This window comes from Vombatus ursinus, unplaced genomic scaffold (assembly GCF_900497805.2).
Source record: "Vombatus ursinus unplaced genomic scaffold, bare-nosed wombat genome assembly UNPS02014172.1, whole genome shotgun sequence".
NCBI classification, from domain to species: Eukaryota; Metazoa; Chordata; class Mammalia; order Diprotodontia; family Vombatidae; genus Vombatus; species Vombatus ursinus.
The window spans coordinates 801,278-816,258 of record NW_020953950.1 but is presented as its reverse complement, the minus strand read 5'-3'; the positions used below and the strand labels follow the sequence as shown (position 1 = coordinate 816,258).

Genomic DNA, 14,981 nt, shown 5'->3' with positions numbered 1-14,981 from the left:
TCCAGCAAGAGAGTTAAAAAGCTGAGTTGTCCACAAGATGGCACTCTCTATGAGCCACCTCATCTACTCTTCTGTGAGAACAGCCCCAAATACTACATTATTTCCACTGGTCACCAGAGGACACCCAGCCTATAGATACCTAGCTTTAGTTGATTAAGATAGAGAGACTAGACTGCTTGGGGATGAAATGTAATATTACTAAGAATATTTTTTAAAATGAAATTTACAGCTCTAAAATCCCAACCTTCCATCTGGGCTCTCCTTTCTTTAGTCATGATCCTCTGCGTTTGTAGGACTAGATCTATAGCATACCATGAGCATATAGCATATTGAACATAAAAAAATGGAAAGGAATTAAGGAATCTTACACGGAATTATCTACCTCTTTGTTCTCATTTCTTTATTTCAGTCATGTTTGACTCTGCATGATTCCATTTGGGGGTTTTCTTGGCAAAGATACTAGAGTGGTTTGCCATTTCCTTCTCCAGCTCACTTTATGGATGAGGAAACTGAGGCAAACAGGGTGAAGTGACTTGCCCAGGGTCATACAGGAAGATGAGTCTTCCTGACTCAAGGTCTGGCATTCTATACACTGTGTCACCTAGCTACTCTGTCTAGCTCTAGCCATCCTCCAAACTTTACCAGTCAGATCTCTGGAGTATCAGGAAAAGCCACTGAACCACCCACACTTGCAGTTGATGGAAGAGTATAAGGGGAGTATAAGGATGTGATGCCAGTTCCAGTTTCTGAACTACAGCAGGAAGATCTTGGGAAAAGCAGAGCAGTGAAATAAAACAACCCTCCTTACCTTGCTCACCAATCAATATGATTCTTAATTGCTTCCAGTGTTGAGACCTGGGATTCATGCTTCTTCTTGAATTCCAGCCCCTTTCTCTGTTTGAGGATTTGAAAATCTAAGCTATTCTCTAGCAGACACTGTTGCCACCCAATACAGTCTTGCGCCTCAGGATCAGAGGCCACTATGACCAGCACAGTCCCAGTGCCAGAAGCTCTGGATTGCCTCATGGCAACAACCTCATGGACAACCCACAGTTCAAGGTCATGAACTATCTTCTCAGGCTCCATTACCCACCTAGAGCCCATGGAGTCCAAATCTCAAAGATAGGGAAGGAAGAGGAAGCCCCCATCCCTGTGCACTGAGTACAGATCTCATGCTCCTCTCTTCAATAAAAGACAGCTTCGTGGCTGGTGCAAACTTCCATTGCCCAAGTCTCCTGGCGAAAGGAGGACAAGCCTAAGAAACTGCTTTATTGCTCTCTTTCTTCCCAAATCTTCATTATCCTTTACCCAGTGGTCAATTTTTTTAAAAGTAAGAAGGTTAGGTATGATAACAGGTTAAATATACACACATATGTATGCATGTATATATACATGCATCATACATATATCTATATCTAATAGATAGATAGAGAGAGCTATAGATAGATATACTTATATAAGGTCATATTCCCCCAGTAGAAGGTAAGCTCCATGAAGGCAGGAACTTTTTTCCTAAGAGACAATATGGCGTGGTGGATGGAATGCTGACTTGGAGTCATGAAGACTCAGTTTCAGATCCCATCTCAGACACAGTAGCTATGCAATCCTGGGTAAACCCATTAACCTTTTTAAGCCTCAGTTTCTTCATCTCTAAAATGGAAGAAGTGGTACTTCTCATATCTACTTTATAAGATTATTGAGAGAATTAAATGAGATGATAATATATGTAAAGTGCTTTGCAAATTTTAAAACCCTGTATGAATTCCATTATAGTTATTATTTCATTTTTGTACCCCTAGCACCTCACGCAGTGCCTTACACATAGAGGTGCTTACTAAACGCTTGTTGGGTTACATGATCCTTTGGGGGAACATCCTCCAAGTGGTGCCCCCTAACTGTGGGCATGCCCCAAGGCACTGTTCTGGGCCCTCTTTTCTCTCAACACTTTCTCAATGATTCTGTCAGCTCCCATGGGTTCAATTATCATGTCTATGCAAATTACTCATCTCCCTACTGAGCTCCAGACATGAATCACCAACTGCCTGCTGATTATTTTGAACTGTGGCCCATAAACCTCTCAAACTCAATTTTTCCAAAATAGAACTCATTATGCCCACCCCTAGCCCTACCCAACCATCTTCTGAACTTCCCTTTCGCCATCAAGCACATGACTATTTTCCCCATCATCCCAGTCTGCAGGTTGACTTCTCTCTCTCCCTCATCCCATACATCGAATCACTTGCTTCCAGGATCTCATAAAAATTCCTCTGTTTGGCCTATAAGGCTTTTCATAACCTGGTCCCAAGTTACTCTTCCAGTCTTATTTTACGTTGCTTTACAAACTCTACAATCTAGTTGGAGAGGCTAGGGGGTTCAGTGGGCTTAGAGACAGGAAGACCTGAGTTCAAATCTATCTAGCCTCAGACCTTTACTAGCTATGTGGCCCTGGGCAAGTCACTTAACCTCTATCTGCCTCAGTTTCCTCATCTGCAAAATGAGAATAATAACAGCACCTCTCTCAACAACCAGAGCTGTTGTGAGGCTTAAATGAGTTGATATTTGTAAAGTGCTTTGCAAACTTTAATGTGTTATAGAAACATTAGCTATTAATCATCTCTGCCTCAGTTTCCTCATTTGCAAAAATGGGAATAATAATTGCACCTCTCTCCCAGAGTTGCTGTGAGAATCAAATGAGATAATATTTGTAAAGCACTTTGCAAACTTGAAAGACTTGTATAAATGCTAACAATTCTTCTTCTTCTTACTAACTAAATTGGTATTTTTCCTGTTCTTCATATATAACACTCCATCTCCTGAATCTATAACTTTATACTAGCTGTCTCCCATGCCTCCCATCCTCCCTCACCTCTACCAAGTTCCTTCAAAATTCAGGTCAAGAGACACTTTCTTCATGAAAGTTTTCCTGACTCTCCCAGCTACTAATACCATCTCCACCAAAAAGAAAAAAATTGCCTTGTATTTATTGTACATATTTTTCACATACACGCACTATATTGTATATGTACTACACATAAATGCCTACTCTCCATTCTTAGATGTAACTTCCTTGAAGGCAGGAACTGTTTTATTTTTGTTTTTGACTCTGCAGTGCCTAGCACTGCACAGAGCACACAGGGTTTAATAAACATTTATTGATTGATCAATCCATTGATTGATCTGATTAGACTGGAATGAAATGGGATAAAAGTTGCAGCTGCCATCAAGGCCTCAGAAAAAGCCTTAAAAACAAAACTCAGACCCAGCTTTCCCTGAATTCTTTTATTCTCTGAAAACTCTTCAGAATGGAGGTATGTTAATGCACACGGAACAGTCCCAACCTGTCCATAAGCAGCAGCTCGAGCAGTCACATCTGGTCAGTAGCCCCAGTGGGTTCAGCACCCAAGATGACATCATTCAGCATGTGGAACAAGAAAGCAATGGCCCTTTAGGCTGTGAAACGGAATCTAAACACAAAGACGTTGTGATGACCAATCTCCAAAATGAAATGGCCATGTCTCAGAAGCTGATGTTGTCGCAGACAACCCCCAGCCAGAGTGAAATCAGGTTGAGTCAGAAGCTAGAGCTCCTTGAACAGAATGTGGATAACAAAAAGGCTGAAATTCGATCCTTGAAAGAACAGGTATTTTATAAGGATGGCAAGAATTGGAGGATTGGGCAGTTGGGGTTATCTTTTAAAATCCAGATAACTAAGGCATGTCCATGGTTAAAAACAAAATGGAGTGTTCAGGTCAGTCATCCAGATAATTTCGGCTTCTTCAAATTCCTAAGTAGTCAGACAATTCAGGTAAGAGCTGATCTGTCCCCCTCACTGAACCATTTTGATCATTGTTGCTACCCTATCTTTTGGAGCATTGATTTAGAGCAGCTGGAAGGGACCTCAAAGGTAATGTAATCCTGCCCACACATTTTACAGATGGGAAAATGGAAGCCTAAAAAGACCTAGTGACCAAGTCAATGAAATGTAACGCTTCAATCTTAGCCAAAAGGCTGAGAAACTTTAGAATTTGGAGTTTACAGCACCAGTACTTAAGGGATTGACTGTGAATACTTATTATTTTTTGTTTTCAGTTAAGTGCTGACATTCTGGACTTTTTGCAAAGAGGCATTTCCTGGGCTTATTCATAGGATTCAGAGCTGCAGAGGGGTCCTAGAATTCATATAATTATAAGATCACAAATCTGTAGCTAGAAGGACATTAGAGGCCAGTGAATCTAACCTCTTTGTTCTACCGAAGAAGAAACATACCCAGAAAAGTGACTTGTGCACAGTTACACAGATAGTGAATAGCAGAGACAGGGTTTCATCCCTGGTCCTCTCACGTCTGTACCAGGTCCCTTCTTGCTGCCTTTGCTTTAGGTGTAGGGAACAACCCAAGTGCTTGAGCTAAGTAAGGATTTCACTTTGGCATCTTTACAAAAACTCTTCACAAGTTTAATTTCCTCTTATGGACTCTGCCACCTGGTTGACTTAGTGAAATCAATATAATCTATTATTTGAAGATGTCAGGTTCAGCAGTGCTCATAGTAGAGCAGGTACTGAACATTCAAGGGCAGATGGGTGGTACAGTGGATAGAATTCTGGGCCTAGAGTCAGGAAGATCCAAGTTCAAATCCAGCCTAGACACTTACTAGCTGTGTGACCCTGGACAAATCACTTCACCCGGTTGCCTCAGTTTCTTCATCTGTAAAATGAGCTGGAGGAGGAAATGGCAAACCATTCCATTATTTATGCCAAGAAAATCCCAAATGGGGTCATGAAGAATCAGACACAACTGAAACAACCAAACAACAACAACTGAAGATTATATCATGAATTCTGAAGATTGCTGCTAATGGGATTTCTAAGACACTCACTTTCCTAAATGGAATCCTTGAGACAGATCTAGAACGAGCTAGTCAAGGACCTGACACAAGAAACTGAAACAGGATCCAGCATTAACAGTCCTGCACAGAGGCTTCAAATCAACTGTGGGCAGAGGTGGTGCCTTGGCACCAGCCAATTCAGGGGAGGCACTCTGGACATTATCCATGGTGGGGAGATAGAGGCCATAATACCCATGATGTTGCTGCTGTGGAAGCCAGAGGAAGAACAGGGCCAGGAGCTCACCCTGCTAAATTTTCACACTGACTAAATTTCAACACCTGTTGCAATTATCCAGTTTCCATACCCTAGTTATTACTGTGCCCTGAATCTAAGAAAGACCCTCCTCCTTAAGATTTAGATATTTATTTGAATCAATTTAGATTAAAATTTAGATCAAATTATTTAGATATAAATAATTTAGACACATTAGATATAAATTTGTTTTGTTTTGTTTTTCTTTTAAAAATGCCATTTTAAATACATCCATTGACAGGATATATTTTTACCTCTGAGTGTGACATTGCACATATGCTTTAAGGTGGGGGGGGGGGGAATGTGCCATACCTGTGTCTCTGTCCTCTGGTTCTCAAAATTTCTCCTTCCCACTGCATAATTTAAAGTGTTATGCACATCTTGTGTCCTAGAAATGCACAAGCCCATCTATTACAAATTACCTTTCCTGACATCACAGCTGTTTGGTAAAAAAGGGTGAAAGGGAGATGACACAGTTCTATAATTAGACACAGCATATTTTGCCAAATCAGACCTCCCCTTCCCTCCCCCCCCAGCAAATCAAATGGGGAAAGAGACCTTTCTGTTCTTTGTAGCTATTACAGTCTCCCCCAGAATGAACGGAATATCTTCCAGTGACTGAGTGGAGAGTGTCTGTAATCATTCAGAAAAAAACACTCACTGGTGTTACCTCCAGAGCAGGAAACAGGAAGGCTTGAGTCAGGAAGACTCAAATTCAAATTTTGCCTCTGATGCTTTCACTAAATCTGTGATCCTGGGCAAGTCAGCCTCTGTCATCCTTGGTTTCCTCATCTGTAATAATAGCAACTGCTTCCTGGGGTTGTTGGGAGGATCTAGTGAGTTGATATGTGTAAAGTACTTTGTAAGCCTTACTGTGTAATAGAAACACCAGCTATTAATTGCCCTACCTCAGTTTCCTCCCCTGTAAAATTGAGGATAATAATAGCAACTGCCTCGTGGGGTTGTTGTGAGGATCAAATGCATTGATGACTCCATGCCAGGATTGTAAATAGAGCAAGACGTCTCAGAACTAGCGTCCATAGTTGGTTTACAATCTAAGTCTATTCATATGGCCACGTTCCATTGTCATCTCATATGGCACTAGTTTAGTGTCTGGAGCAAGATGCTCTACTGAGCAAAAGCTCATTCTTCCTGAAATTAAAAAAAAAATGTGTGTTACGTCCACTTGACTTTTCAACTTATGTTCTCCAGGTGAGGTGTCAGGAAAGTATATACAGAATGATGTTTTGTGCAGGGTCCTCCAATAGAAGCAGCCCCCCAAAATCCTACCCTGAGCCCCCAGATTTCACTAAGTGACCAAATCTGGAAGCATTTCATTGATCACTTGTATGTTTTGTTCCATACTCTCATCACTACTAAATAGTGGCACTGGGAATTATTCCAGCCATTGGCAACATGGATGTATGTTTGGGTCATTACAGTAACCATAGGGTTTGGGGGTTCCATTCCATTGGATATCCTGAATCCATGCTGATTAGCTGCAAAGCTCCTGGGATTGGTCAGACCCACAGGGCATTTTCCTTGCTACTCTAGCAAGCATCCAGGCAAACAAAGGCATTAAGAGAAAACAGCTTCAACTATTAAAAACCCACATTCCTGGTTCCTTCCATGATAACATTTGCAAAACTTCCAGTGAGAGGTGAAAGAGCATTTCTCAGCCCATGGTTTTAGTTCATTGCAACAAGCATTCATTAAGTGCCTACTACATACTGGACACTGTGCTAGGTGCTGGAAATACGAGACAGAAATGAATACTTTCCTGTAAATGTGTCATATCTCTTGAGAAGAATAGAAATTCCTTAAATACAGGGCCTGACTTGCTTTTGGAATTTTATCCCCAGTGCTTAGCATGGTCTCTGACTCATAGGAGCCACTTAAATTAAATGCTTGTTGATTGGTTGATTGATTGACTTAGAACTAAAAGACCTAGGTTTGATACCTGACCCTGATGCTGACTGGTTGTGTGATCCTGGATAAGTCACTTAACCACTCTAAGACTCAGTCTTCTCATATGTAAAAGAAAATTTAAATGCCTTTGCGTTGCTTACCCAATGGGTATAAAGTGCCTCCCAGAAAAGTGAGCTGTCATTGTGTTTCCTCTTGAATACAGTGATATTAGTGTTCAGGTGAAAAGAACATTCTCCAGCCTGTGTTTGAGACCTGGCTCCACTACTCACTACCCAGTGGAGGCATCTTATGCTGCTCACTTGCCACCTCTCTATTTTGCTCTAAAAGCATTGACCAAAGCAATGCCCCCATTGCTACTGGAAAGTCCCTGGGGACTCCTCTCGCCTTTTCTGGGATTCCCTAGAGCAGTGCCACCTTTCCTGGAAGCCCCGGCCCTTTATGTATTGTATCCCCTATTAGGATGTTGGCTCTTTGAGTGTGGGTTCTCATTTTTGCTTTTGTATTCCCAGTGTATAGCGCTGTATTTAATCCATAATAGGTGCATTGTAGGTGTATCTGCATCCCAGGTGTCTGGTGCAGTGCTGGACACATAGTAGTGCTTAGTAGATGTATCTTGTGTCCCTGGCATCTGTCACAGTACTTGACACATAGTAGGTGCATAGTAGGTGTATCTTTATCCTTGGTGTCTGGTGCAGTGCTGCACACATAGTAAATGCATAGTAGGTGTGTCTGTATTCCCAATGTCTAATGCAGTGCCTAACACATAGTAGATATATCTGTATTTCTGGTGTCTGGCACAGCACTTGACATAAAGTAGGTGCACAGTAGGCATGTCTGTATCCTCAGTATCTGGTGCAGTGTTAGACACGTAGTAGATGTATCTGTATCCCTGGTGTCTGGCATAGTCCTTGACACATAGTAGGTGCATCTGCATCCCAGGTGTCTGGTGGAGTGCTGGACACATAGTAGGTGCATAGTAGGTGTGTCTGTATTCCCAAAGTCTGATGCGGTGCCTAACACATAGTAGATATATCTGTATTCCTGGTGTCTGGCACAGTACTTGATATAAAGTAGGTATTTAGTAGGTATAGCTGTATTCCTGGTGTCTGGCACAGTACTTGACACATAGTAGGTGTATAGTAGGTGTATAGTAGGTGTAGCTGTATCCCTAATGTCTGGTGCAGTGCTTGATACATAGTAGGTGTGTCTATATGCCTAATGTCTGGTGCAGTACCTGACACATAGTAGATATATCTGTATCACTGGGGTCTGGCACAGCACTTGACACATAGTAGGTGCACAGATACTGTATCCCCAGTGCCTGGTGCAGTGCTTGACACATAGAAGGTGTATCTTTAACCCTGGTGTCTGATGCAGTGCTTGACATAAAGTAGATGGATAGTAGATATATCTATATCCTGGGTGTCTGTCATAGTACTTGGCATACAGTAGGTATTTAATAAATGTATTTTCATTTGTTTGTTCATCTTAAGCAAGTCACAACTTCCTGGGTCTTAATTTCCTTGTCTCCGAAAAAAACTAGATTACGGGTTCTTAACCTGTTTTTTGTCCTGGATCCCTTTGGTAGGGTTTAGTGAAGCCTTTAGACCCTTTTTCAGAATCATGTTTTTAAATATATAAAATAAAATCCATAGGATTGCAAAGAAAGTCAAATACGTTGAAATATGAGTATCAAAAATTTCTTTTTAAAACCAAGGTCACCAAGCCCAGGTTAAGAACCCCTAGACTAGAAGATCTCTGGGGCTCCTTTGAGCTCTAAATCTATGGTCCTATAATTTCTCTACTGCACCCTTGAGAGACCCAGCTTAGGTTGTCAGTCATCTTGGGTGAGTGAGCAAAAGGGCTATTTGTAAGCCTGGTTCTGGGGAAAGTGAATTTTTATTCCCTGTCACCTAACCTTGAACTTGTGTTCAACTCACACAATGTCAGTGTTACTCTAGGGACTAATAGCTGGACTTTTGTTGAAAGATCAAAGGTCCTGGGGAGATAGATCCTAGAGTAAACCAGCCCCAGTGACAGCTGTGCCTGCATCCCTCTGAGGACATAAAGAAGAGATTCAAATGTCAATTAAATATGGAATAGGGAGGCTCTGTGTAGGAAAAAGAGAAAAAAAAATAGAGAATCATAGAATCTCAGAGTTAAAAGGGAACTCCTCAGAGGTCATGGTATCCTTGAACACAGCTCCCGCCAATGGTGTACCCAACAGGTAGTCATTGTAGTGTTGGGTGTACCCAACAGGTAGTCATTGTAATGTTGGGTGTACCCAACGGGTAGTCATTGTAGTGTTGGGGGTACCCAATAGTAGCCAGTCTTTGATTGAGGACTTCCAATCAGGGAGGAACATATTCTCTTCCAAGACATCCCATTCCACTTTTGTGATAGCTTGAAATTATTTGGAAGTTCTTCCTTTCATTGAGCTGAAATTGACTATTTGGCAACTTCCAACCCTTTCCTGGTTCTGCCCCCAAGACCAAGCAGGATCAATGTAATCTCTCTTCCACATGAAAACCCTTCAGACATTTGAGGACAAGTATCATGTGCCCCCTAAGTCTTCTCTTCTCCAAGTGAACTATCCCCAATTCCTTCAGCTAATGCTCATGTCACATGACCTTTCTTGAGACTTTTCACCATTCGAGTTGCCCAGTTCTCTAGCTTATCAATATCCTTTCCAACATGTGGTTCTCAGAATTGCAAAACAGCCCCCCAAAATCCTACCCTGAACCCCCAGATTTCATAAGTGACCAAATCTGGAAGCATTTCATTGATCAGTTGTGTGTTTTGTTCCATATTATCATCACTACTAAATATTCTAGATGTAGTCTGACCAGGGTAGAATATAGAGGGTCTATAAGTTCCCTTGTTCTGGATGCTCCAATGCCATTAATGAGCCCTTGGACATCACTAACTGAAAGGCAACGATAAAGACTTAGCCTCGGAGTCAGAAAGACCTGGAGATAAAAGCCCAGACAATGCTCCAAGACTGTAAGTTGCAGGACATAGACAGTTCTCACTTTGCATAAATTAGCATTATGCAAATTTGACCTTGCTCAAAGAATTCTGAAAGAAATCCTCTTTCCTAAAAAACATCTATGTTAACTTTACTGTATGATACTGTGTGTTCTCTCTCTCTCTTTCTTTCTCCCTCTTTCTTTCCTTCTCTCTTTCTCTCTCTGTTCTAACCCCTCTGCTCAGGGCTTTGCAGCCTCTTACTCCCTACCAAAAAATAATAATAATAAACCCTCCAAGTGAAAGCAGAAGGACAGATGAGCTGAGTGACTGACAGCACGTGGGCTGGTGGATGAGGAATTGGCTCGAGACCTCAGGAGCTGAGAGGAGACCTTTGCCTTGCTCCACCCACCCCCCAGCAGGTATAGCCCCAGGATCTGTCTTCTGTGGGTCTGTACTTGGTACTGTATCTTTTCCCACCCCACAGGAAGGTCCTCTCCTGCCTGTGTACATGTCCTGTCCCCATGTTTCTGCCACCCCTCCTCCCACCCTCTAGGTGTTCTTCCTCTCTATTCTGGCTGGCCTTGCCCTGCATGTTCCCACTCCTGCTCTCCCATCTCTGTGTCCTTGAAGGTAGTGTCCTGTGCCTGTCCAAGGCAATTAGAATTATGTAAAAATCACTTTATATAGAAGTCTGCAGAATGGTCCACTTATGTAAAGGGAGAACTGTCTATGGCTGTTTATCTGTATTTGTAGAAGGATTTTTGAGTTCCCTATACCAATGAAGTTAAGAGTGTGGATAAAAAGGTATTAACTTATTTAAAAAGCATATTATTGACTTCTAATAAGAATAATTTATATACAGTAGTGCCTTAAGGTTTGCAAAGTGTTTTTTTGCAAGTATTATTTCATTTTATCTTCTCAATGACTCTGAGAAGTAGAGGCTATTATTAGGATAATAATGTAATATAAAAATAGACTATAAACTCTCTTTACAGATAAGGAAACTGAGGCAGACAGAGGTTAAGTGACTTGCTTAGAGTCACACAGCTAATAAGTGTCTGAGGTGGAAATTAAAACTCAGTTCTCCCTGACTCTAGGTCTAGCACTCTGGCCACTGTACCACCTAGATGCCACATCTGTTTATTTATTATCTGAGATAGAAAAATCTGTGATACAAAGCTTCTAAGTATAATGATTTATTTGCAAGGCTAGCAGTTGCCAACAAATCAGGACCACTCTGACTACTGTGGTCAGGACCTCATCTGAGGTCTTCTTGGCAAAGATACTGGAGTGGTTTGTCATTTCCTTCTCCAGCTCCTTTTACAGATAAGGAAACTGAGGCAAATAGGGTTATGTGACTAGCCCAGGATTATACACCTAGTAAGTGTCTGAGGCTGGATTTGAACTCAGGAAGATGAGTCTTCCTGACTCCAGGCCCAGCACTCTATCCATTGTGTCACCAAACATGCTAGACAACTGTTCTTGGGAAAGAGAGCCTGGGGGTATGAGTGGACTGAAAGCTCAATATGAGTCAGTAGTCAGAGACAGCTGACAGATTTACAGAGCTCATTAACACAGTAGAAAAAGAGGAATTAAAAGTCACAGAAATCTTGAGAAACTTATTTTTCAATTTGTCAATAGGACAAGGCAGGTTACTTAACTTGTGGTTAGGCTAGCGACCTCCTGAAGCAAATTGAGTGTATTTTAGTTTTTGTTGTTCAGGAGTTTCAGTCATGGCCAACTCTTCATGACCCCATTTGGGGTTTTCTTGGCAAAGATACTGGAATGGTATCCACACCCAGAGAAAGAAATATGGAGTCTGAATGCAGATGGAAGTATCCTATTTGCTCTCCTTTTCCTTTGTTGTTTTATTTTATTGCTTCATTCTCATGGTTCTTCCTATTAGTTCTAACTGTTCTTTACATCATGACTAATGGGAAAACATGCTTAAAATGAATGTGTATGTAGAACCTCTATCAGATGGTATACTGTCTTGGGGAGGGGGGGAGAAGTGGGAGGAGGAGAAAATTTAAAACTCAAAATCTTATGGAAGTGAATGTTGAAAACTAAAAATAAATTAATCATTAAAAAAAAAACAAAACACCAAAGATACTGTAGTGGTTTGCCATTTCCTTCTCCGGTGGATCCATTTTGTCAGGCAGTCAGAGGTTAAGTGACTTGCCTGGGGTCACACAGCTAGGAAGTGTCTGAGGCGTTATTTTGGTACAACATTGTCAATATTTGGAGTGTGGGTATGTGGGGAATATAGCAGGTGTGACAACAATTACATTTCATATTTTCCATCAGATTGGGAACTATGCCTATCATCCTGCCTATCAAAGTGAGATTGCCTTAGAACATTTGTGATTAGGAGTGCATTTCATGATACATGTGGATTAACTAATATTATTTCTGCAGCTGCTGAAAAGAGTAACTTACTTCAAGGAGCTAAAGAAATGAGGAACTTATCCACTTAAACTAAAAAAAAAGGAACTTAGACTTTAGGAAAAAAATTATAAAATCTAGCTTAATGCAGTGACTATTTATTCCTACAAAGTTATACATGTATTCTAAATTATCCACTAATAAGTAATAACTTATTAGTTATTAGTATTAGTTATTAGTTAGTTAATAAGTAATAATAAAACCTTATTCATTTATTAATTTCTTCTAATCATAGAGTAGACTCATATTGAGCTTGCAGTCCACTCATACCCCCAGGCTCTCTTTCCCAAGAACAGTTGTCTAGCATACTTGGTGACAGGATGGAAAGAGCGCTGGGCCTGGAGTCAGGAAGACTCATCTTCCTGAGTTCAAATCCAGCCTCAGATGCTTACTAGCTGTATAATCCTGGGCTAGTCACGTAACCCTATTTGCCTCAGTTTCCTTATCTGTAAAATGAGCTGGAGAAGGAAATGACAAACCACTCCAGCATCTTTGCCAAGAAGACCTCAGATGAGGGACTGAAGAGTCAAACACAACTGAAAATGACTGAACAACAACAAATCTCCACATTTTCTAGAATTAACCTATTAGGAGAGACATTTGCAAACTAAGGCCCAGCCCGATGAAAAAATCCTGATATTGCACATATATCAAATTGCCTACCCTTTTAGGAAGAGGGGAGAGGAGGAAGGGAGGGAGAAAATTTGGAACTCAAAATTTTGTGAAAATAAAGGTGAAAAATTGACTTTACATACAGTTGGAAAAAATAAAATACTATTTTAATAAAGAAAGAAATCATGATGTGAGAAGACTCAAAAAACTTGTTGTAGAAGGAAAGATATTGTTATAAAAGGAGATGATTAGCTTAGACAAGAGGAGACATGGGGAAAGATTTTCATTATTCCCAAGCATTTAAAAAGCTGTAGCATGGGAAAGGGATTAGATTTGTTCTGATTGGTTTTGAGGAGGAAAAGGTAAGAGTATGAATGGAAGTTCTTGGGATCCAGATTTTGACTGAAATTCCCAATACTCAGGGCATTCCAAAAAATGGAGTAGAGTGAGTTCCCCATCACTAGAGGTATTCAAGCAAAGGCTACGTGAACCCTTGTGAGGGATGGTCCAGAAGACATTGATCCAGGTGTCACAGAGCTAAACTAGATGTCCTGTACAATCCCTTCTAGCTCTGTGATTCTAAATGAATTTATAGCGACATGACCTTTGAAAACCTTGTACGTTTCTGCTCCCCACTGGCTGGATCTGAGAAATTCAGCATCTTTCCCCCAACCTGAGAATAGTTACCTGAACTTCAGTAAGCCTCAGAGCAGGACAGGCCCGGGCTGAGACTGATCACCCCATTTCTGACTCTGTGTTGACTCCCACAGATTACCGCCCTCCAAAAAGGATACAGTAATATGTTGTGTCAGACCCTCACTGAGAGAAACACGGAGATTGCTAATCTGAAAGCCGAAGGGGAGAATTTAAAGAAAGACAAAGCGATGAGCTCAGGTAAATTTGCTCTGAGGCCAAGAAGATGGGTGAAGGAGGAGAAGGAGGGTAGAAGAGACCAGGCTATTCCAACTTGGTGGCATGTTTCACTACTGTAATCATAGACTGAGGTGGGACAGAAATGTAACAAGGGTAAGGCAGCTGGGTCTTTCCCCAAGGGCAGCAAAATTGAAAGGTGACTGATAGTATTTCTACCCTAGAAGGTCAAAACAACTGAGTATAGAACCTAGCTAGCAAGAACAATTAGTTAAGCTAGCAAAGTGCTAAATGATCATTTCTTTATTGTCCCATCTCCTATAATTCACCCAAGCCATGTTGGCTCCTCCTCAATTTGGCCCTGCTTGGCTCCCTTATCCAGCAGCATCCTCTCCAGAAGCACATATAGTCCAGTGTCCTAGAGTCTCGCTCTCTTGCACCATGAACCCACTCTAGAGACCCCACCCCCACCCTCTAGGGCCTTATGTTCCAAGGGTCAAGTTCTCTCCCCCTCTCAAATAAATTTGTCTTAAAACATTGTTTTGAGGAAGTCTTTTGTGCAATTTTCCCTAGACCTGCTTCTCAGTGATTGCTCCAGGTATAAGAATTGGTAGTGACAGCTCTAATAAACACATGCCAATGGGACCTCTCCTTTAGGCCTCGATGTCACTGGCTGCAATGATAGATGGACAGGGCCATTAGATGAGACAGTCAGTGCAGGTGCTATGTGTGTGATGGCAGCTGATGGACACATTTTAACTTCACACCAGCTGAATTTAGTACACCTCCATCCACACAGATTGCAGGTGCCTATAACTTAATGAGCCTCAAAGGTGAGAAATACAGGGAACCAGCAATCCCTATAAATAATGAGAAATGGGAAATGAATCTGGGAGGCACAGTCTTCCCCACTGCCTCCGACAAGGAATGTCTTCTCCCGGGTGCAGGTCCCTGGCATCTCCCATGTGGGTGTTTCCAAGTGGCATATAGTAAGTGCTACATAAATGCTAGCTGTCAGC

At 41.4% G+C, this 14,981-nt stretch overlaps 1 protein-coding gene across 1 annotated transcript in view; it reads left to right on the top strand.

Annotated features, from left to right (window-relative positions):
• Nucleotides 1–14,981, top strand: part of FHAD1 (forkhead associated phosphopeptide binding domain 1) — a 174,400-nt gene that overhangs the window by 52,510 nt on the left and 106,909 nt on the right. The window contains exon 7 of the mRNA XM_027859802.1: nucleotides 13,863–13,986. Within this exon, the coding sequence (XP_027715603.1) occupies nucleotides 13,863–13,986 (124 nt within the window). The remainder of the gene's footprint in view (nucleotides 1–13,862; nucleotides 13,987–14,981) is intronic.